Source organism: Seriola aureovittata, chromosome 7 (assembly GCF_021018895.1).
Source record: "Seriola aureovittata isolate HTS-2021-v1 ecotype China chromosome 7, ASM2101889v1, whole genome shotgun sequence".
NCBI lineage: Eukaryota > Metazoa > Chordata > Actinopteri > Carangiformes > Carangidae > Seriola > Seriola aureovittata.
The window spans coordinates 14,953,041-14,976,041 of NC_079370.1; the positions used below are offsets into that span (position 1 = coordinate 14,953,041).

At 39.8% G+C, this 23,001-nt stretch overlaps 3 protein-coding genes across 4 annotated transcripts; 1 reads left to right on the forward strand and 2 right to left on the reverse strand.

Annotated features, from left to right (window-relative positions):
• Positions 1–452: 452 nt before the first annotated feature.
• Positions 453–2,048, reverse strand: fkbp14 (FKBP prolyl isomerase 14). Its single transcript, XM_056381122.1, has 4 exons — positions 1,713–2,048; positions 1,240–1,391; positions 975–1,102; positions 453–868 (listed from the first exon to the last, which is right to left on the reverse strand). The coding sequence occupies exons 1-4, from the start codon at positions 1,907–1,909 to the stop codon at positions 710–712; spliced, it is 636 nt and encodes a 211-aa protein (XP_056237097.1). The 5' UTR covers positions 1,910–2,048; the 3' UTR covers positions 453–709.
• Positions 2,049–2,267: 219 nt separating this feature from the next.
• plekha8 (pleckstrin homology domain containing, family A (phosphoinositide binding specific) member 8) lies at positions 2,268–10,646 on the forward strand. Of its 2 annotated transcripts, none has more exons than XM_056381113.1 (13): positions 2,268–2,431; positions 2,899–3,015; positions 3,143–3,298; positions 3,414–3,535; positions 3,828–3,986; positions 4,102–4,145; positions 4,403–4,518; positions 5,346–5,694; positions 6,550–6,635; positions 7,823–7,881; positions 8,270–8,471; positions 8,556–8,617; positions 8,735–10,646. In XM_056381113.1, the coding sequence occupies exons 1-13, from the start codon at positions 2,392–2,394 to the stop codon at positions 8,930–8,932; spliced, it is 1,710 nt and encodes a 569-aa protein (XP_056237088.1). In that variant the 5' UTR covers positions 2,268–2,391; the 3' UTR covers positions 8,933–10,646. The 2 variants fall into 2 exon arrangements, with proteins under 2 accessions (XP_056237088.1, XP_056237089.1); XM_056381114.1 differs by having other exon boundaries at positions 4,105–4,145.
• Positions 10,647–13,073: 2,427 nt separating this feature from the next.
• Positions 13,074–21,753, reverse strand: colq (collagen-like tail subunit (single strand of homotrimer) of asymmetric acetylcholinesterase). Its single transcript, XM_056379725.1, has 17 exons — positions 21,559–21,753; positions 20,887–20,996; positions 20,420–20,527; positions 19,521–19,565; positions 19,309–19,335; positions 18,402–18,473; positions 18,042–18,104; positions 17,919–17,945; positions 17,759–17,803; positions 17,625–17,660; positions 17,445–17,525; positions 17,169–17,265; positions 16,378–16,499; positions 15,710–15,829; positions 15,434–15,575; positions 15,225–15,327; positions 13,074–15,115 (listed from the first exon to the last, which is right to left on the reverse strand). Exons 1-17 carry the CDS (start codon positions 21,653–21,655, stop codon positions 15,046–15,048), a joined length of 1,365 nt encoding a protein of 454 aa, XP_056235700.1. The 5' UTR covers positions 21,656–21,753; the 3' UTR covers positions 13,074–15,045.
• Positions 21,754–23,001: the final 1,248 nt, after the last annotated feature.

The following is a 23,001-nucleotide window of genomic DNA, read 5'->3' on the forward strand; positions in this document are numbered from 1 at the left end:
CATAATTTCATCATATTTTGATATATCCATCATTGCAACTCACCAGACCTTTATTATACAAGTGTACTGTACTACTTGCAACTTCCTCTTGATTTAATCTGCATAAAAAGCAAAAGTATATTTGCCTGGACTCTCATTTTGATAATTTGGTCTGCCATAAACAGTATGGCACCTATAAACTTAAAGCAAAGTGCCACTGGCAGTATAGTGCATAGTGTGGCTGTTTTTTAGGGATTAACAACTTACATACAAAAGTAAATGACAACAGTGCCCTCTAGTGACTAATGCAAACACACACAGAAAAAAAACATGCTCATTTTCCAGCACATGAATTGTTCAGATAACTAACAAGTTCTGTTTATTTAAAAAAAAAAAAAAAAAAAGGAAATCAATATTATGAAAATCCAAAAACTGTAGCCTGAATAAATCTGTGGTGACATTATCAGTGCATGTACAATGGAAACAAATATTTAATGGATATAATTTTACATAAAATTACAAAAAATGGAGCTGATGTATTCAAATTCAACCAAAACTACAAATAATATAACAATATTGTTCAAAGTGTATAAAAACAAGTGTTTGAAAGAGGTCCATGTAAAACAGTCCAGTAACTAATTCATAATTTCTCAATTCATGATGGTTTTGGAGGAAATTCATAAAAAAAGGCACTCTGGTAGTTAAAAAAAAAAGTAGTTAAATCAGTCGTTTACAGCTCATCATGTTGGTAGGTGAATTCCCTCGCAGATATAAAACCATCTTTATCTTCATCCTCATTTTTGAAAATGTCATCTACCATCACTTCGTGGTGTGTGTCATTAGGCGAGTATCCATGTTTCTCAAATTCCTTCTTCAGGTACTCTTTCACCTGAAGTGCATATAGAATAACAATTCACCAATACATTCACTAAGAGTAATAAAACATACCTGTAATCTTAATACACAAAGAGAAGCAGTTTAAAGGAATTTCACACCTCTTGTCTGGAAAGCTTCCAATCATCATTGAGATCCATCTCCTGGAAAGACTCATGTGACCTTGGACCATTTCGAATCTCCATGAGCTCAATATCAAAAATGAGAGTACTGCTTGGAGGAATCTTGCCTGTAAACAAACAAAAAACAGTCATGTAAAAAAAAAAGCACAGATAGGTTATAGTGGAACACAGTAGGAAGAGGAAATGTGACACAGTATACCTCCTACCACTGCTTTTAGAATAAAAGTAGTCTGTGTTGCTGTACCTTTTCCTTCCTTGCCATATGCCAGAGATGGAGGGACGGTCAGCTTCCTGCGCTCTCCTATGCACATATTCTGCAGACCCTTATCCCAACCCTTAAGCGCCTCTCGGATCCCAAGGGTGAACCAAACAGGATTTTTATCCCCCTGTTTGCGGCTGCCAATAGTCACAAATATTCATCAGTTTTCTTTGAGAAAGGAAAGTCCAATGTACACAGAACTGATATCACAAAGATGCACAATAGTGGTTGCCACTCAACTGTAGGGAGAGGTCACTGGTTAATGCTGAGGTCTCAATGGACAATGGCACAGATACTGACGAATACTGGGCTGCAGCATAGTGTGGTCAATTAGATATAGCTTTAATGACTTTTACCCCTACAACAAGCAGTGTGACTTCTCCTGCATGAGGACTGGAGTGTGGCAAAATTGCACGGCAATACATGCAGCATTATTATTATTTATAGATAGATGTTACCTGGAATGAAACATGGTGCCATTACTCTCCAAGAATCCGTCGTAATGAACGAGAAGCATGTCTCCATATTTTGACTTGCGGTAACACATGAAGGGTTTATGTATAACTTCAATTTTCACTTCTGGCTCGGGCAGTTTTCCCCCATTGACAAACACAAACAATGAGGGGAGTATCAATAAAACAGAAAAAATAATCATTTTGACTTACTGACAGACTTGACAAAAAGCTAATTGAACCCTTTACATAAAATACCGTACCTAAAATAAATACATGGTAGGAATGCCAAATACGTGGCAGCTAACTTCAGCAACAAATGCATCCACTGCTTAGCTAGTGGCCCTCCTCCTTCTACAATTGAATGAATTCATTCTCAAGCCCCGCCCCATATTTGTATCATCCCATTTAATTGGTTCCTGTATGTGTCAGTCACCACAATCCACACCCACAGTACTTAAATCCCTCTGACGTAGGTAGGCTGACGTTGTTTGCTCCTCTCGTGATCGCTTATAACCCCATTCATGAAAAAGTTTACGCAGTTTTATCTACGCAGCTGAAATGTAAAGCTGAGGACGTTACTCCGCAAACCACACTGGGCCCCAATGGAGTCGGTGCAATCAGCTGTGCATCATATATTGTTATGATAAACAAGTAATGAACGGCGAAAATACACAATTAAACAATGGAAGGAATGCTGTATAAGTGGACCAATTACATAAGTGGTAAGTTAGTAACACGGTCTTTGTATGTTTTCGGTTATAGCTCGTTTTAAGGCAGCTAGCTAGCATGACAACGTCATAGCGTACTTGTATTGAGTTAGTGGAAGCTGGCGTTAGCTACCGCCAGGTTTCAACTGTCGGAGCTTATGCAACACTTCAACTAGTTTATCTCTGTCTTTACCTTACTAATGATAGCTAGCTGTCTAACGAACGAGAAGTTAACCGTATTTATGGAGTGCTAACCGGTCGCGCTAGCTAATTTGGGTAGTTCTACCATCTGTCATTATAATCTGACTTAACCACTGATTAGTTGTTGTTAGCCCAGAGTATGGGTTAACTCTTTACAAGTTTATGAAGCTAGATGATGCTGCTTTTGCTAAGTAAGATCCAATATTGAAAACGTAATCACACATAGTCATTAAACATCAACGTTACAGCAACGATCTAAACATTTTAAATGCATTTTTCAGGTTGGCAGCCTCGTTGGTTTGTGCTTGATGGAGGAACTTTGTCTTACTATGACTCTCAAGAGGATGCCTGGAAAGGTTGCAAGGGCAGCATTAAAATTTCAGTTTGTGAAATACAAGGTTGGTATTGCTCATTTTGCACAGTGTACTGTGTGCTCATTGTGCATGTGAGTTTAAGTAACTTCTTCTACTGCCTTTTGAATGCATTGCTGACAAGCCTATCATTTTGTTTGCTGCTATATTTTAGTTCATTCCTCCGACTCTACACGAGTTGACCTGACCATACCAGGAGAGCAGTACTTTTACCTCAAAGCCATCAATGCAGCAGAAAGGCAGAAATGGCTGGTGGCATTGGGAACAGCCAAAGCTTGCCTCACAGACAACCGAACGAAGAGAGAAAAAGGTATTTGGATGCCATAACATTAAAATCTGACCTAACACTGTTTACACTGGCTAACTGCTGTAAAGTACTGTAATTTCTTTCTGAAATGTTGGCTCACGTGCTGTTATTATTACAGAGCTCCAGGAGAACACAGAGGCACTGAAAACTAAGATGTCAGAACTCAGATTGTACTGTGACCTTCTTCTCCAACAAGTAAACAAGATCAAGGAGAATGATGAGCTGGGAGACTCAGCGGAGGTAAGGTTAAGTTTTGGATGAGCCGATGAAATAAGAGAAGTTGCTGTTGGTGTGAAACTTCAGTATAGGGCAGCCCATTTGTAACTAGAAAGACATCAAATTGCTGTCTGCTTATGCTTACTAATATACCAGATAGGCAGCAAATGTTACCGTACAAATATATTTTTGTAAAATTCTTGGCTTTATAGATCTTAGTAGATTTTGTTAGCATATTGTTACCAAACAACATACTTACCTGTCAGGACATTTACAGCAGTGTTAGCTAATGTTTATATTTGTGTGTTCTTTTCAGACAGGTATAGACACTGGAAACATGGTGAAGTCGACATGCACCACGTTCCTTAAGACCCTAGAGGAATGCATGCAGATAGCAAATCGTACCTTTAGTTCGGATATGGCAACACAGAGTCCACCAGGATCTCCTCCAGTAGCAGCCATCAAACCCCAGAAGGTAAGTTTTTCTCACCAAACCTGTGATACGAGCAACCCAGTATAACCAGTCTTGGATTATTCTCAAATATAAATGTATGTATAATCCCCTAAAGTCTTTTTTTTCTTCTCCCCAGCAGGTTAAACCAGTCAATCATTTAAATCAGAACCTTGGAGAAAAGTAGGTTGCTTTTTTCTGTTATTATGTATTTATGTTGTCTTCACTGCTTTACCATCTATCGTTAACTGTCACATACATGATGAAATGTGTGCCTTAGCAAATCCACTCTCAAATGTGTTCTGTTGACAGGATGATATTGTGATATTAGTGTGCGATTCATTTATGTTGCATTTCTGTGACACTAGGAACTTGCTAATTAATAGATATTCCTAAAATACAAAGACAACATTAACACAGTGCACTCAAATTCATTCCAGATGGAGAGATTTGGCTGAAACCACAGGAGAAATTGCACATGACAACCAGAGCCTTGACTCTGGAGCAGAGGGACCAGAAGAATCAGATAGACCAGAGCATCATCCTTCCCCATCAGGTAAATCAAGGTGTTCCAGCCACTCACTTTACATGCTGCAGAGTTCCTTGAGCTGAAAACCATTACTACATGTCATAAAGACCACACATCCCCAAAAGTGAGTGGTTGTTGTGTGTACATTATCGGAACTGATGTGGACAGATTATTGCCTTTTAGTGAGCAGACAGTGATGGATGCCCAGTTACATTATTGTATTTCCCTTAGCAGTAACAAAGCCTTTATAGATAGGAAGCTCCTGCTGGTGATGGGAAAATAAGCGCAGTATTTTCTGGGTTGTCTGTAATACATATACTGTATTATAATATGTATACTATTTTATTTTATTTTTATTTTTTTTTAAAAACAAAAAGAAAACACATTTTAAGAAAAATAGCTATTTGTAGTGTATTGGGGAGGTGTCTTGTAGTGATTTCCTTTTATTAAATATAAGCATTTTAATGTAATGAAACATTATATAGGAATTAGTTGAATTGGTCAACCAATTAATACTCACTTAATACTGTTGCAAAAGTCATTGCAGCAACACCTGGAGTGGAGCTGCTCTTGAAGGATATCAGATAATTTTACCAAAACGGAAGGATGAGTGTGAGGTTTGTGTCAGTATACCCTGCCATTGGATGAAGAGAATAAGTGGATGTGATGGTTTTTGTAAGTTACCAAGTGCTGCTTCCACAATTTGCTGCACCCAGTCTGATGAAATCTTGGCTCTAGACTTCCTGTGATAGATGTCTTGACTGAAACCATATTCTGTATGTGTGCTAGTTTTCAACCCTTTTGTCTGGTCACATATATTTTATTTGTGTTTGTTTGTCTGCTGTGTCGCACAGACATTGAAGCAAGCGATGGTAACGGCTCAGTCCACGAGGAGCAAGTTGATCCTACTCCACACACTACCCAGAATTCCTCTGACACTGAACACTACGACCAACCACCAGAAGGGGCTGAGGAAAATGAAGATGATGAAAAGGAGACAAAACAAGAGCAGGAGCACAAAGTGGACCAAAGTCAAGAGCACGACAACAACAACAAGGAAGTGAACGCTGTCCAGCCGCAGCACCAACAGGAGACTGTCACAGACCAAGACGAGGGTCAACATGAAGGCGAGACGTCCAGAGATTCAACAGAGACCGAAGATACAGAGCAGGTGGAAACTTTCTTCAGCACAATGAGTCACAGGTATGAAAATGCTACTCAGGAGGGTCACATCCTTTAGGACACACCAGTTACTGTATGAAGTTACTGTATGATCATCTGTGATATCTCACCATTACAGTATTAAGATGAACCAGTTTAAGCTATATGTAGTGTTTTTGTCTCTGGGGCAACTGCACTTGTGCTGCAACGTTTGACTAAACTGCACAGTTTGTGGAAATATATTAATTGTATTACAGTGTTACACAGAATAAATTAATAACAGCAGGTTTGGAAAATTTTAATTTAAGATTTTTAAGATGTCATGATAAGTGTTTTATATTAGTGTGTTCTCTCTTGATCACATGACACAGCGAGGCCCTCTTCTGATGTTTGGGTTTGTAAAGGTTTTTTTGTTAACATTTCACTATGTGTTTCAACATATTTTACTTTCTTTTTTTAAGACCTGGAAGAGTGTTACTGAACAACTGACTAGTGTGAATTATCATTTCTGTTAAATTAAGTTTTGAGCTAAACATCATTATTATTATTATTATTATTATTATTATTATTATAATGAAGGAAATCATTGTCTCATTCATCCAGTATTCCACTACTAACTACAGTATATGCATTTTGGAGTTGGTCTTTTAAAATGAATGGGACAGTTTTAGACATTAACAAAAAAAACAACTCTGTGAAGTTGTAGACAAGGTAGCAGAATAGTCTCAGGTATTGTCAGGCATAAGACTGCATGACACTGTGTGAATCATTTCTCTGGCTTGGTTTTGACGTTTGTATCCTTTTCTTTTTCTGTTTGATTTGGTCAAATAAAAATTGAAATGGTATACATACCTCTAATATATTCTCCTGTTTGAATCTGTTCTACTTTTTTTTTAGATTTAGTGATATAAGACTGGACGACGACAATGGTATCCCTACACAAGAGTTTTTGGACTCATGCTATGCAATAGTGCCTGTATTAGGTAGGCCGGTCACTTTCAGTCTCTCCTCATCTCAGTCTGCAATGCTTCCTCTTTCTCATGATGCCCATTTTACATCTGTGCTTATTTCACCCTTTATGATCTTAATAAGAAAAACTAAATCTTCGGTCTTCTATTTTTCCTGTCCTTTGTGCATGCTCTGTCATTCACATTGTCTGTAATTAATGAGGTGCCAGCCTTGTCTCTTGGATTCATCGTCATCCTTTTCTGTCATTCTCTCATTATTTTCTCATTATGTCTTACAGTAGTTTTATTTCTTTGTTATTAACACTCACTATTATATGATTAGCTCACACAAGTTCGTGTGTGTGTGTGTGTGTGTCTTTGTCTGTGTAAAACATGTACATAAAGGCGGTCACACACACACACACACACACACACACACACACAGTGTAATGGTATCAATATCACATTTTCATTGTTTGTCAGTTTTGGACAGGATTGTCAGCGGTTGACAAAAAAAGTGACGATGGACACACAGGCAGGTCCCCCGTGTGTCCATCATCACTTTTGTTACTTTTTAGAATATTCCATTCTTGGTCCAGTGTTCAGGAAGAGAGGTTGGAGTAGGATTCTTGGTCATCAGGAATTATCTGGTAGTGCGAGCGATTTACAGATAAACTTGTACAACAGTGTTCACTTTTCACACATGTAAGATCTCTGGTGATATTAGCCTTATGCTTCATATAGATCAACATCAGCACAGGTCCTGAATATACAGAGAGTGAGGTGAGATGTAATTGTTCTGTCATAAAGTTTGAATTAATCATAACATTACACAACAATTAATATCCTGTACTTTACATTAACATTGCTTAAATGGCTGCAAAGCAAAACAATTTGTGAAATATTTTATCTTTATCCTCAGATGTGCGAAGGACTTCCTAAAACCTAAACCTAAAAGGACTTTAGGTTTTCTAGTGTGTCTAAAGCCTTCATTATTTTCACACTGTGGTTACTTTAAATCTGCTGTAAAAGAAACAGTTCTCTCTTTAACTCATTGAATAGGGTCTTGCTGCCTCTTTTATTATTACTTAAATAACCTGAGATAACCTCATCTTTGACTGTCAACAGTCACAACAATATACACTCTTTCAAAATAGGACACAAAATTGAGGATCTTAACTTCAGAAGCAACAAAGAAATGATCATAGATTCTCTCTTCTCAGACAAACTGGGGTCCACAGTCTTTGCACCAGTTAAAATGGATTTTGTTGGAAATATCAAGGTAAGTGCACATGTTTTTGATAAGTAACAGATTTACTGATTAACAGCTAAAAATGAAAAATTATGAGGTCATTCTGTAAAAGTTGCTCTAAATGATGTGCAGAACATATTCTGACAAACTGACAAACTTAATTCATTCATTTATGATGTACAATACAATATGTCAACATGGAGACAACTGTATGGCTCCCTCTGGTTTATCTTTCAAATCAGACTCATTGTTTATTAATCCCATTACTCTTGCTCTGTTTATATGTATCGCATAAATAACATATTGTAATGTTTCTTAAATGTATATATTTTTTTCATCAGTAGTTCAAATCAGAAAAAGAGTGATAGCAGAATCAGATTTGTGTCACTACATCACTCTTGTCTCGTAACCCCTCTAGAAAATTCACCAGAAGTTGATGTCAGACCCCGACAGCTTCCCCACACTACAGTCCATCGTGCTGCATGAAATCCACACAGATGTTGCCCAGGTGCGCAACTCAGCCACCGAGGCTCTGCTATGGCTCAGACGAGGCCTGAAGTTCCTCAAAGAGTTTCTGTCAGAGGTCAACGCAGGACAACAAGACATCCACGGAGCACTAAGTGAGCCAAGTCGAACATGCACAGACACATTTAATGCAAGTTCACTGTCAAGTTTCCTCATTGTCTTGGTCTTCTTTCACCCAGATAATGCCTATGGAAAGACCCTTCGACAGTACCATGGATGGGTTGTGCGAGGAGTGTTCGCTGTACGTTTTTTTCCTCACACCACTGTTGCTTTCACTGTTAATCTTTAATCTCCTCTGATGTTCATCCCTGCTTGGAGTGTGACTATAGTGTCAGTTTTTTGCTTTTTTTCCCCCCAGTTGGCCCTGAGAGCTGCCCCATCTTATCAAAGTTTCACCGCTGCCTTAGTGTCAAGAGAGGGCGACGAGCTGAAGAGCGGCTTCAGCAGCGGCATGCACAGGGATCTGGGCATGTACCTGCCTGCCATGGAGAAACAGCTGGCCATCCTTGATGCTCTGTATGAAGAATACAACCTGGAGTCTGATGAGGTGGTGTGAAACATGGAACAAAGAAAGGATTAGAGTATAAGGAAGGACAGAACCTGACATGCAGGGGCAGAGTAGTGTCTAACTGCTGAAGGAAGGTGCCAGATGCCAAGTTTATCTTGTGTACAAAATAATGTGGGCATGTCCCGTGCCAGTGTGAGGTGTTTCCAGTGGTTCTTAAACTCTTCGACCGTTAGATGGTCCAGGTTTGAAGAAGGTGTTACTGTCTGTAGGAGCCCAGAAGGAGCAAAGGACGCATTAACAATGAAGACATTATGGTGTGATGAAATGTAGATTCCAGGTCTTGTTCGAAAGGCCATTGACAGTGTAGGGGTATTAAGCCCTGTATGCAGAATACAAACCATAATTATTCATGGTGACATTTGTTTCTGATGCACCTTGTGTCGCTGTATTGTGGCTTTTTATGTACTGTACGTGTTTGAAGGTACATAACCACAAGGTATTTGGCTCTACTTCCCTGGATGATCATTTGTGATTCTCCTTAAACTGATCAGAATGCAAAGAAATCTTTAATCAAGATTGCCATTTCCTCAGAGTCACGAAACAAGGTGATTCTTGCAACCAACACAAAGCACTACTTTGACAAGGGCAGTGTTAGATTGTCACAATGCTCATTATATGCCTTAAGTATGTGTTGGAAAAACATACTGGGCTAACTCTTAGTGTATTAGGCAAGCTGTTTTTTTTTGCACTGACTGTTGATGCTTAGTAGAAATTATGATCAATATTGATTTTGTTTCTTTTCCCGAAATTTTAGTCCAAATCCTGTAGTTTAACAGTGTATGAATTTGTTTTACATCGCTGACACGTTAGAGACTTTCCATGGGACCAAAAAGGAAGTGTCATGTGAATGGCTTTAGCCTCCGCTGCCTACAGTACCACAACACACAAGAATGAAATAATACAGTGTATCTGTTAAAGTACTCAAAACTGCTGAATATTTATGTGGACAACCTCTGCACAAACCTATGCATTTTCACAATGACTATTTATTATGTCTTAAATTATAAAGTTCACATTAATGTCATGGGGATCATTTTCAGTCTGGCTTTTGTATGAATGTATGGACATTTCTATCCATAGAGCATGTTTATTGATTGCATGGTTTTATGTATTAAGTAACATAGGTGCCAATGGAAACTGAATCTAGGCCAAGGCCTTGAATTAGATTAATAATTGTAAAGGGAATAGATTGTGAAGACATCGCTTCTCCTTAATCTGTGTACTGATAATGTAACAGTAACCTTCAGCAAGTCTGCTCTACAGATTTCAGCTTTTTTTTTTAACCATCTCGTCCATGCACTGTTCTATATGTACTTGAGTGTTGTTACCAGCTGTACTTTAATACTACATGATGTCAATTCAACAATAAAAAAAAAAAATCCGTGGTAAGACACCACCTGGCCAGGTTAAAGTGTGGCCGTAGATTCACTGAGCCATTCGAACAAAGCAGGAACATTCTCATAGGGCTTTTTTACTGAGACATGCCGCATAGTATTTTTAACTTTATTCAAAAAATTCTTTTGAGTTTTCAGAAATGCATACAGTAAAAACTGCACAGATGCACGGAAGTGCAATAGGCCAATTTCCTGTTCCAATGTTAATCCTGAAAATATGCTATTGTAATATGATAAACATTTGTTTCTTTTTCTATGACTGTATATAAGATGCTATTTGATTTTTACTTAATAAACAATTGAGATGTCTTAGTGTGTGTTCAATCATGTTGCAGTCAAATGTGATGTCTTATATTCTGCATCAGAGAGGAGCCCAGAGGTAGAATAAACATGTTTCTATTTATTAGGCCCTACCTTTCTTGTTAATCAAACAAATCAAAGAGTAAGTAATATAGTTAATCTTTAAGCTTCAAAACACCTTTGCTTACCTTGCTGTGTTTGTAAAATTTGTGTTTTGCATGTGCAGCAGTAGTGTGTCCTCTGCCAGGACCACAGCACTCTGCATGCCAGTAATTCCTGCCTATAGGTCAGGGATTTTCACTTGGCTTGGGCCAACAGCTGGGTCGCTGCCTGCTTCCTGTCCCTGTGGCCTCCTTTGCATCAACCCCTTGTGCCACAGCTGTAATGCTACACCAGCCAACCTGCACTAAAATAACCCCTTTGTTGGAAAAAGTGTTTGATTTCACTGCATCACCTTAATGCCTGTGACAGCTCAAAATAGAGCCTGCTTCTTACAACTTACTTTGTGAACAGTTTCTTGGAGAGCAGGAAAATTATGGAAGTAGATTTGTTTCAGTATTATTTGTGTGAACAGATTGACAATCCGTGCATAAATAAAATAATTATCGTGCATATGTAAAACAGATTTGCAAATACTCAAAAAAATTCCACAAATAAAAAAAAAATCTGAATATATTCAATTAATTTATAAATATATGAAGAGCATCTGTGAATATCTTCCTAATATTTACAACTTTCAAACAGACATTTGTGAATCATTTTTGTATTTGAGAAGTGAAAAGGCCTTACTATACTATGATGTTTTCATGACATTTTTATACCTTACTATACTATGACTTTTAATGTCTACCTATATTATGAATTTTTATGCAGTTCTAACACTGCTCCACTGTGCCGCCCCATTGATAAATCATAGTATAGTAAGTCATAACAACATCATAGTATAGTAAGTTATAAAAAAGTCATAGTACAGTAAGGCATTACAATCGCCATTTAACCCAATGTGTCTTTGGATTGCGGGAGGAAGCCAGAGCAAACAGAGAGGACCCACACAGGCATAGGGAGAACATACAAACTCCATACAGAAAGACCCCAGGCTCTGGGTTTGTACTCAGAACCTTCTCACTGTGGGATGACAGTAACCACTGCACCACCTTGCTGCCCCATAAAAAAAACATAGTATAGTAAGACATAAAAGATCATAGTACAGAAAGGCATAAAAACGTCATAGTATAGTAAGACATAAAAAAGTCATAGTATAGTAAGACATAAAAAAGTCATAGTATAGTAAGGCATAAAAGCGTCATAGTATAGTAAGTCATAAAAACGTCATAGTATAGTAAGACATAAAAAAGTCATAGTATAGTAAGACATAAAAAAGTCATAGTATAGTAAGGCATAAAAGCGTCATAGTATAGTAAGACATAAAAAAGTCATAGTATAGTAAGGCATAAAGACATCATAGTATAGTAAGTCATAAAAACGTCATAGTATAGTAAGACATAAAAAAGTCATAGTATAGTAAGACATAAAAAAGTCATAGTATAGTAAGGCATAAAAGCGTCATAGTATAGTAAGTCATAAAAACGTCATAGTATAGTAAGACATAAAAAAGTCATAGTATAGTAAGACATAAAAAAGTCATAGTATAGTAAGGCATAAAAGCGTCATAGTATAGTAAGACATAAAAAGTCATACTATTGTAAAGCATAATAAAGTCATAGCATGATAAGGCATAAAAAGAAAGAAAACTTCACTTAGGGGATTCTTCTGTCTGCACAGCAGATCTTTTCATTACGAAGCAGGTTGCCCACTGCATCTCCAGTGACATTTAATGCTGTACTGAGACATCTGTGGTACAAATCTGATTGGCCTGGTTAGGGGGAATGCATGTGATGGGATAAATACACCAAGGTAAGCTTTTACTCAGACATCTCAGAAGACAAATTGTCCTGATGTGATTTAGAAAAGAAATACAGCATGCTAATAGGGTTATATGATTGCATTGAGCCTCCAACATCTCTGCTGCAACACTGGCTGGATGCCCGTCCCCAAAGCTGTATCGCTGTGCCTCATCTCCAGGCGCAGACTCAGCTCAGAGGGGCTTCATAAAGACAGAATGAAAAGCTGAAAACCTATTGTCATGTCTGAGAGAACAGCAAGAGTTCACTGTGGTCTGTTTACTTTTAAGTCTAACACAGCACTTTGCAAGGAGCTGCTGACAGCATCTTTTTTCCATTTGATGGATATCAGCATTTTTTTTTTTTTTTACAGTGAGAGCTGTGCTCTGAGGGAACGTCAATAGCATCTCTATCACTGTCTGTCGGCTTTTTTGCACAGCTCCCCACTGTCACTGCTTGCTCACAACAGAGAGAAAGCAACGCTGCTGACAAACCCCTGACCAGAATGTAAAGATGCCAATGGAAGACAGAGCGAATGATTTCAATTCTTTTTATTTTCAGTTCTTTTGAAAACTGTTCACAACTCCTGTATAAATCATATCAGAATAATGACACAAAATGAACTTTCACTATCCCAGTCATGTCGAATAATATATTTCATAAAGCTTTACAGTACGTTAACACATGCATGTTATGTTTCAACATTGTTGTGCATACACAGTACAGGATACATCACAGCATCACAGGCCACAAGCACAACATTCAACATAGTTTCCAAACGGTATTTCAGCTTTGTGCATGGCACAGTTCATCACTATCGTATAAGGTGTGTCACACATACAGTACTTAGCTACACTCTGGCCAGAGCAAGGCTGACATTTCTTAAGACACCCGCTATGCTGATGAATGCGATGATTAACAAAACAATGTTTGGCAAAGTGGAAGCGTTGCACAGTCATTAGCACGGTATCACAAGCATGCGGACACAATATAGTAACAGTCTTTATCTTTCGATTGCTTTTTACAGATGAATCACTTTATAACACCTGACTACATCTAAGTATGGCTGAGAAAAGGTCTCCCTTGGCACTGCGACTCATACAGTAGCTTATGGAAAATGTCAGCTTATATCGGCAAAGTCATTTTCACCATCGGTGCCCAGCACACAGCAGACTACATCTACACTGTTAAGTTTACTGTTGAGTTTCTCCGTTGCTGTATATACTGTAAGACAGAAAGACTGGATAAAGAGGTATTAGAGTAAATACAGTAATGACCATATAACAGACTGGAATTGAGATTCCTCCTCCTTTAGCAGCTACAGACTATTCCAGCCTTTCCTGTGCAGTGAGAAAATTAAGAACATAACAGTTTCAAGCCTTCACATACAGTATATTTCATTTCTCATTGGAGCACAGGGAAGGAACTCGATCGTACCTACAGGACTGCACATTGTCGATCCATTAAAAGCTCTTGTTTGAGTTACCTGTGCGCCTCAGTTTACAGTCACTGCCTTTTGATTTACAAAGAGAGTAGTGGAGGATGCCTGTGAAAGGTGCTGTGTGGAGCTACATTACCTGTTGGTTCCTGAGAAGTTTTTGAATTAATGAAACCTTGTCCAGACTCTGGATGTCCCTGTCAAGTACAGTACCATCACAAGGTAATAATGTCCAGTCAGCCTCTGAAGTTTCCCAGGAGCTGGGAGACTCCTCAGTGCAGTCTCCTGGTATAACAGACTCACTGAAATATTACAAGTGCACAATTGATGCACAGTTGTATCTCCATCTCTAACCATACATATTGATCTTACTATATGCCTGGTTTTACCTGTATGACTGAAATTAGTGATGTGATATTGAGAGTATACAATACGAACCTTGTTGTGTCAATAATAAATAAACGGATAGGTTACATGCTTGGATAGTGACAGCTACTGTCGTGGTCTTAGTAATCCCAGCCTCATGCAAATACTGTGCACTGTCACTCGAGTGCAGTAGAATACCTGGGGCCATGGCTCTGGATGTCCTACTGCCTCTCTTTCTCAACAGTAACTGGGTCAAGATTAATATGACTCAGGCCCGGTTACTGCTCCTCTGCAACATCTCCAACTGGCACTTAATTAAGTCTCTGCATGGCTGTCACACAACTGTTGCATCTAGAGGCTGATTCCGGTCCAATCAGGCGTGGAGAGGAGGCCAGTCTTAAGTCCTGCTTGTTAAGACAGATTGCAGTTGTCCTGTGCATTTCCTATATGTGGGTTAAGGCTTTCGCCTCCCCTGACCGACTCTATAACTCCAGGGAGCTACGTGGCATCTCAGCAGCAATACAGAGGAGTTATATATATGTATGTTTTGATTTTCTTTCATCATAGAATCATTGGCTTCCTCTTCCTTCAGAGTCTCTTGCTTGGTGCATTATTGTTCTTTGTTTTGCATGAAAATATTCCTGTTATGTGTCAAGAGAAACAACACACAGAGGATCCCACTGCACTGTCCATCCTCCTCCATCAAGTGAAGTACTTGCAGTTTGTGGAGTCAATAACACAGTATGGTGTGCACTTGAGGTGACCATAGGACCTGCAAATAAGAGGAGAAGCACCCTCAGGTCAGTTTACATGTCAACAAAACAATTGTCTTTTATTGCAGCTAAGCGTTTTATCCACAAATAGTTGTAAACTGTGCTTACCCTGGAAGATATGAATTGCATGTCTGGTATCCAAAGTCTTTTCCATCACACTCCTCAGCCCCCTCATAGCGATATCCGTCTCCACAGTAGGCGTGTTTACACTCTGTGGTAAGGGGAGACAGCAGGGGTGGAGGGGTCACGTTATATGTGCACAGCAAAGTACAACTAAGGAGTTTTCAGAGACCACCTAACATAGACACATGACTTACTGACGCAGCTGTCAGTGACGACTCTGTTTCTGTCATCACACTGTTCCCCACTGGAAATCTGCACTATCCCGTCACCGCAGTAACCTTCATCATCAGGTGCGTTTTCCATGGACTGGAACGGTGTCAGCTGGAATGGAAAAGTCTTTCACAGAGTTTAAAAAAATTAGAAAGGAAGGAAAAAACTGACTGTATAATCACAGTGTGTAAAAAAAGAAAATAATATGAAGGTATAGAAAATATAAAGATAAAATGAGATTATGGTGCATGCTGTGATACCTGGATTGGCAGCCAGCCATCAATGTCTTTGAAATAGAGCGATCTCTGGTCTTTGCGGAATGCAAGAGCGTTATCAGTGTGAAGGCGCTCCAGTTCTTCCTCATTGCTAACAACAAATATCTGTATGAAAGGTAAAGTGAAAAAATTTACTGTCATGTTTACAATACTTAGGGCATTTTGAATTTTAAGGTCGAGTTTCATCGGTGTGCAATTTTGAGATATTGAGCATCAAATCCTGAAAGGAGTTTTTTAAATCGAAAACAACTGGACTAGGTTATTTGCATTATGCATCTGACCAGGCTAGGACTGGCATCAAAATTTAATATCCCAGCTGGCAATATGCGTCTCAAAGCAATATTCATCTCCCCACTAGGCACACTTTTATCTGTTAATACTTTTTAGCTTTAAATAATTAACTCAGAGGTTATTAAAACCCAATAACCCCAGGGTTTCCAAAAATTTACAAGTCAAAATAACATCTAGTTGCATTATATCATAAACTTTAAATATATACAGATTTTAGATTTTGTTAAGAATCCTTAATATTTTTTTCAGAGATGTCTCAAATGATTCTGTACATTCTTGAATGTATAAGCCCCATAACAAACAGCACACATTACTGTACATAACCTTTTACTATTGACTGCAACAGGACTATTTATTCTCACCGCTGGTACTTTGGGATAGTTTCCTCTGGAAGAATAATCATCAAATGCAGAGCTGCTGCAGCTACACTTTCCAGGAGGCCCTGGTGGACCACGTGCACCCTTTGTTCCAACCATGTAAAGACCTAAACATACGCAGAGAGACAAGTCATCACTGTGTACAAAGGCTCCAAAAGGCAACTACAGGCTACATGTTTACTGCCAAGTAACAGAATGCTGCAGGCTCAAGAGGGGAGGTGTTGTTGAGAGTACACGCTGTACAGTAGCTGATGTAAATACCATAAGTCATGAAAGTAGTGTGTGAAAGTACATGTAGTATCTCTAGTTCATCTATCAAGAGGTAAACGCAATCAATTTTTTTCTTGCAGACACCTGATCAAGATAACAAATGTCACTTTAATTATGTGGTGACATAATATTTGTAAAACTGTAGGCAGGCCTGCCATCTGTGAACCCATTTCAGCCGCATGATGTCATGACGAGAGCATCTTGTTTCACCTCAGGAGATTAGATTTCTCTGGTGCTAAATAAGACTACCGGTGTTACCTCTTACACTGGTCTAGAGTGTGTTTTCTTTTGCTGATAGGGATGTTTTCTTGTCTTCGCATTGGTAGCACAGCTTTTCACACACTCTCAGAGAACAGAGGAAGTGCAGAGCTACACGCAAACCAATCCCTTCAAAAAGGATGTGAGTTCCTGCGCTGACCAAACATCCTTTCAGTGTCCTCAGGGTTTTTTTTCTTGGGAGGATTATTTCTGCTCTCTTGGAAAATAGGAGAGGTAAAAGTTCTCACCTGTGGCAGGTGAACCAGGAGGACCAGGGTGGCCTTGAGGTCCCTGTGGGCCTGCAGGTCCCATAGGACCAGTACTGCCTGGGTCCCCTTTCACTCCCTGACACACAATCAAAACAATGCACAACGTCACATTTCTTTACAGAATGTTTCAGAGATCAAAAGGTCAAGTTTCTCTCCTCTGTGAACTATCAAGTTGGCCTGCATTCTTAAAGTATTTCAAAATGTCCCACTACACACTCAGAACTGAGGCACAAATACAGCTCACAAACACCTAACCTGCTTGCCTCTCTTCCCTGGTCTACCAGTGGGTCCTCTGTTTCCTGAGATTCCAGGTTCTCCTTTTGGACCCATTTCGCCCTGGGTGAAAAATCACATCAACTCAACATTGAGTTAAAGTTGTAATTCTGGGTAACAAATTAACTTAACAACTTCTGCTCTCTTGAATGTGTTGCTCACTTTCTGTCCAAGCATTCCTGGGAAACCCATTGCACCCTGTGGATACAGAACAGTAAATGATAGTATCATAACAGAGTTTGTACAGTGTACAGTACATATACACAGGTCTGCTTTAACATTTGCAGTCTGCCCACCTTGTCGCCTTTCACTCCACTCTCACCACGATCACCTCGAGAGCCCTGATGGAGCAGAACACAGTGTGTTACACAATATATACTTTAAATGCAAAAGTAAATTCAATAAAATTCAATGTGTATGTTGTACTCAATGATTTTAATAAAAATGGCCACATACCTTTTCACCTTTATACCCAGGTAAACCCTAGAGTAAAGATACAAAATATCTAAGATGAAGCAAAATAATGCGAAAGAGGAGATTATACACGTGTCGTCTGCGTAGGTTGTATGTAGATCATACCCTCGGCCCAATTGGTCCTCTGGCTCCAGGTAAACCCATCAGCCCCGGGTCTCCTTTCTCACCCTGACACAGAGGAAACATCAGGCAAATGTGGATTGGCTTCATTTTTGGGAACACATGTTCCAAATACTACTCCACCCCAAAGAAGACATAATGAGTGGAGACTAGGTTCATTTGTACAGTTTCAATCAAGCATGTGTATGGAAAAGGTTGCATGTTACATAACAGAGTATTTCATTGTACAAATCGGTACACAAATCAAAACTGCACCTATCTACACCACCGTATATATTGGCACTTACTGGTCTCAAGTCATGTCATATATTATATCATCTACGTTATGAGGTCTGACTTACTCACTTTGGGCCCACTTGGTCCTGGCCATCCAGCTGGTCCCTGTTTCCCAGGAAGTCCAGGAGGACCTGTCCGACCCTATCAGAAGAAATCAATTTTAACACACAATCTGACACAGACATAGTTTATAAAAGGCTAATAAAACAACTGCTGCCACAGCTGAAGAACCCGTTAGAAGTTGTTTATGAAATCATGGTCACTTATGCTTGTTTGACAGCCTGCTTGCTATAGTATTTATCAGACACGGCTGCACATGTAGGGGGAAAATGACTTTAACGAGCCCTGTCACATTGCTCTCTTTAATTAAATGATGGGCTGTATATAGAACAAGAGTCCGTGCTTGTGGGAAATAAAATGATTTATGACCTGGCTGAAGCACTAAGCTAAATTGCACCGCAGTGCTGCAAAGCTGCTCGGTCAGGCCACCAGCCAGTGAAGCTCTCCCACTGGGCTGCTTTTACTGCTCAACCACAGTGACTGATCATGGAGGAGGTCACTTCTCTTCTGCCTGCGGTGATCAAACCCTGAGCTTTCAATAAAGCGGTGTGCCCTCATTCTCCCTTTGTAAAAGAGAGGGAGGGCCATCTGACAGGGAGGCATGATGCTGGATGTCTTTGAGGGGTCGATAGGGAGGCAATACGTCCCCCCTCTGTGAGAGGAGATCAACAGCATGTTAACTCCCCTCTGCTAACAAAACAGCCTGTCTCAGCAGCTCTGTATCCCTCACGGCGTCCTGTCAATGTGTCTGTTCTGTCTCCTGTCAAGGTTGCACTTGCTCACAATTTCTTGATGCACACAACCAGGCGCAGGCAGTGCTCTGAGTTACAGCTAGCAAGCAGGCGGAGGCACTGTATCTCATTTTTGAGTAAATCCACTTAGCGGAGAATATGGAGTGATTAATGGAGACTCTCACCTTTTGCCCAGGTCTTCCAATTTCTCCCTGACAACAGGATGTGGAGGAGGGAACACGGACAGCGGTCATTTAATACTCTTCCAGCAAGCATCTTTCAGTCATGTGCAACAGGTCAATTCAATTTTAGCTTACAAAATAATGAGGAGCTTGTGAATGTATAATGACCAAAATAAATGAGATGAGACTGGAACATGGGGAAGTAAACTACTTACCTTTTCTCCCTTAGGCCCCCCTATGCCAGGTAATCCAGGTGGACCCTGATGAGCATAAAAAAACAATAAATGCAAAGCATACGCTTATAAATCCCAGAGATAGCCACCTAAATTAGTTTTATTGTCCATGATATCCCACCACAAAGTCATGTCTGCTTCTGGAGGCCCACAGCTGCAGTTTCAATTAGCTAAAGGCTGAGTGGCCACTATTGATTTAAAAAGTGCCTTGTGGGTCTCTTTTGATATACTGAAATGCTGCTGCAGTCCAGCTGGTGCTGTAACAACCTGAGACAGGCAAACACAGTTAAAGCTTTAACAATCATTTGGTAAATCTGCTTTTCACTAATGAGACGCTGGGCTAACAGGGGAGGAGGTTAGGTTTACAAGAACCTACTGAACCAAAATGTCTTCATATCTTTCATCACCAGAGAACACAAACACACGCACACATGCTTGTGTTGGTAATCCCTGGAATTTACGCGACACAGTATTCCTTTCCAGGCAGACAGCTCTTCGGACAGTTTCTGAGAATGATGTGTGGCGCACTGGCAGGCAGTGGAAAAAGGCTATTTGTGTCTCAGCTAAATGTAAAGCGTTAATGGGCTGCTGTGTTGCATTGGCCAGAGAAAACCCCATCCGCTGCTCTGCAGGAACTCTCAAGTTGGAGAGGAGGTGAGGGGTAATATGTTGCTGGAGTACTAAATCTTAACACCTTAAATCTATGCAAACCCCAAACATGAAGGAGAGACAGTCTGTGATTCACCCAAACTGACAGTGAATCCTACTCAAGACAAATTGCGTGAGGTAATGGAATTGTGTTATGAAAATACCAAGGTCCCAGATCTATGGTACATTATTAATGCTGGGATAATGATGTTTGGGAAGAGTCTGGATCCTACCTGAGGTCCAGGGGGACCTGCAGGCCCAGGGAGGCCTCGGACACAGGGAGAACCTTTATGCTCATTGCCCAGCTCAGACTCAGCACCATTGTTAGAAAAACCTTCATTCTGTAAAATAAAAAATATAAATAAGATACAATGTTTATCTTACAGTTTTGACAAATACTAAGTGGAGAGAGGAGTGTCAACTGAATAACTCTTAGACAATGGGAGTTTTACTTACTTTACAAAGTTTGTCAAAGAACTTTATATCTGAATTTCATCACATCCTCATCATAAATTTTATAACTCACAGCAAAGGACTTGTTAAGCCATTTATTCCCACAAACATGTTCCACTATCTGAGTATTTTTAACAGCCTTGTTCAGGGGTCAAAAGACAGTAAGAGCAGGGCAACCTGGATTTCACCCAAGGACATGTTAACGGTCAGATATTCCACAATAGAAAGTCACATGACTTTGACTCACATGAGCGTGGCGGCGCCAAAGTGAAGGGGGTGGAGGAAACAGTGGGGGTGGAGGTGGACTCAGTAAACAGCATGGGTTGAATCTCTTCTGCTGCTCCTGGGGTCTGAGAGCTGTGCAAGGTGAGCAAGCAGTCAGTCAAACAGGCAGCGATGCCAGATGACAAACAGTACAACTGAAGGCGTATCCTGACCTCTTCATCAAAATTAGCAGAGAAACGCTCAACTCATGACACATGGACATGCACGGGCAACTATATAAGCTACATGTGATGCAACAAATATCCCACACATACAGTAAAAACCCTGGACAAAGCATAGAGGTTAGAACATGCAGGGGCAGCATAAGTGACAGGGAAACAGGTGCAAACTATCAAATCATGACACCCGTCCAGCAGAGTTCCTAAAGCTGGACACAGATATGAAGTGCCTGTGCCTCTCACTGAAGAACTGGAGCTGGTCTCGCTATTTATAGAGGCATTTCCAGTCTACCTCATGGGCGACAAGAAAATAAAAACAAGTGTATTTTACTAACATATTGAGCTCAAAATAAATCCCGTGCTTTTACAACTCAACTCTCTGAATACCTGTGCATGCATAACACTGTATGTACAGTACAATATACACACCTACACACAGACACACACATACAGGCTCAGGAAGAGAGTTTTCCTACCTGCTGGGAATGAAATAAAGCTGTCCAGAAAAGAGGACTGGGCCAGGCCATAACAAAACCACAGTGGCAGATACAATCCAAGTGTTAGAAGAGTCATGCTGCTCCAGATAGTTGCCTGACTTTGTTTCTGAGCCACAGCAGCGCTCACACGCTGCCTTTCTCTCTCCCTCTCTCCTCACTGTCCTCTCCCCTCCCTCTCTGCTCGCTCTGCTCTGTCTCCTTTACGCCCTCAGAAGAGGGTACGCCGACCAATGCCCATTAAATCTTTCCTCCGCATCAGTGTGCGCTAAAATTACAGGAGACAGCCCGCCAGCTGCTTCGGGTGCCAATATTAGATCTCTACAACTGCAGGGGGGTGCCTTTTGTTGTTTCCACTCCTCTCACAGGGAGACATGACTAACCCACAGTGGGCTTTTCTGCAAGAGATTCAAATAGGATGCTGCCTGAAGGTGTAAAAGTGCATTTGTGCATCATGTGACAACTTTCCTAAGTGTATCAATCTTCTGTGTGTCTATATAGATTCCTACATCTTTCTGTATGCAGTGTGCATCCCACCGTGCATCATGGTATCCATTTAGGCCAGGACAGATTGGTTTTATTGCCCAGTCTGTCCCACAAAATTAAGTGTCTGCATTTCCAAAGAGGCTCTTTGGGGGATGTGAGAGCTGTAAAAAGAACAAACAAAAAAACAACTGGAAATCCAGACAACATTACCTCTCAAGAGCACTTCATCTGTAATGATATGGAAATTATCTACTACTCATGCACAAATGAAAAAGATGCATCATTTGGGTCTGCAAGAGACTGAGTGAGTGATGAAGCCATATACTGATACACAAACATTTATCTAATGAAACTGATCGCACTCAATCATTTTTGCAAAGATGTCACTGCACTGAAATAAAAAAAATATGTAAATATTGCATAAGATGGTCACTGCTGTTTGTTTAAAGATGTCCCTGACAAGGTGTGAGATTAAAGGAGGGTGTGAATTTATCTAAATGCAAATGCAAATTTAGTAACTTAAAAAAAAATATATATATATATATAAAATGTGATTTTACTTTCCCATCATTCGCATTTGTGTTTGCACTGGATCATTTTGGATGACAGGTTTGATAAGCCATATATAGTACAATCACTGTACCTACTACATTTATTATGTGGGAGTAGAGCTGAAATGATAAGTTGATTGATTGATAAGTTGATTGACGGAAAATCTATTAACTATTGACATCAATTTTGATAATCGATGAATCACTTGAGTCATTTTACTAAGCAGAAAATTCTGTCTGCGGTTCTGTTTTCAGATGCAATTTGTCCTTTTTTAATATCATTGTAAACTGAATATCTTTGAGCTCTGGACTGTTTGTCAGACAGAGCAAGCAATCTTAAGATGTCACGTTGGGCATTAGGTAAATGTGAAGGTATACTTCATAGGTT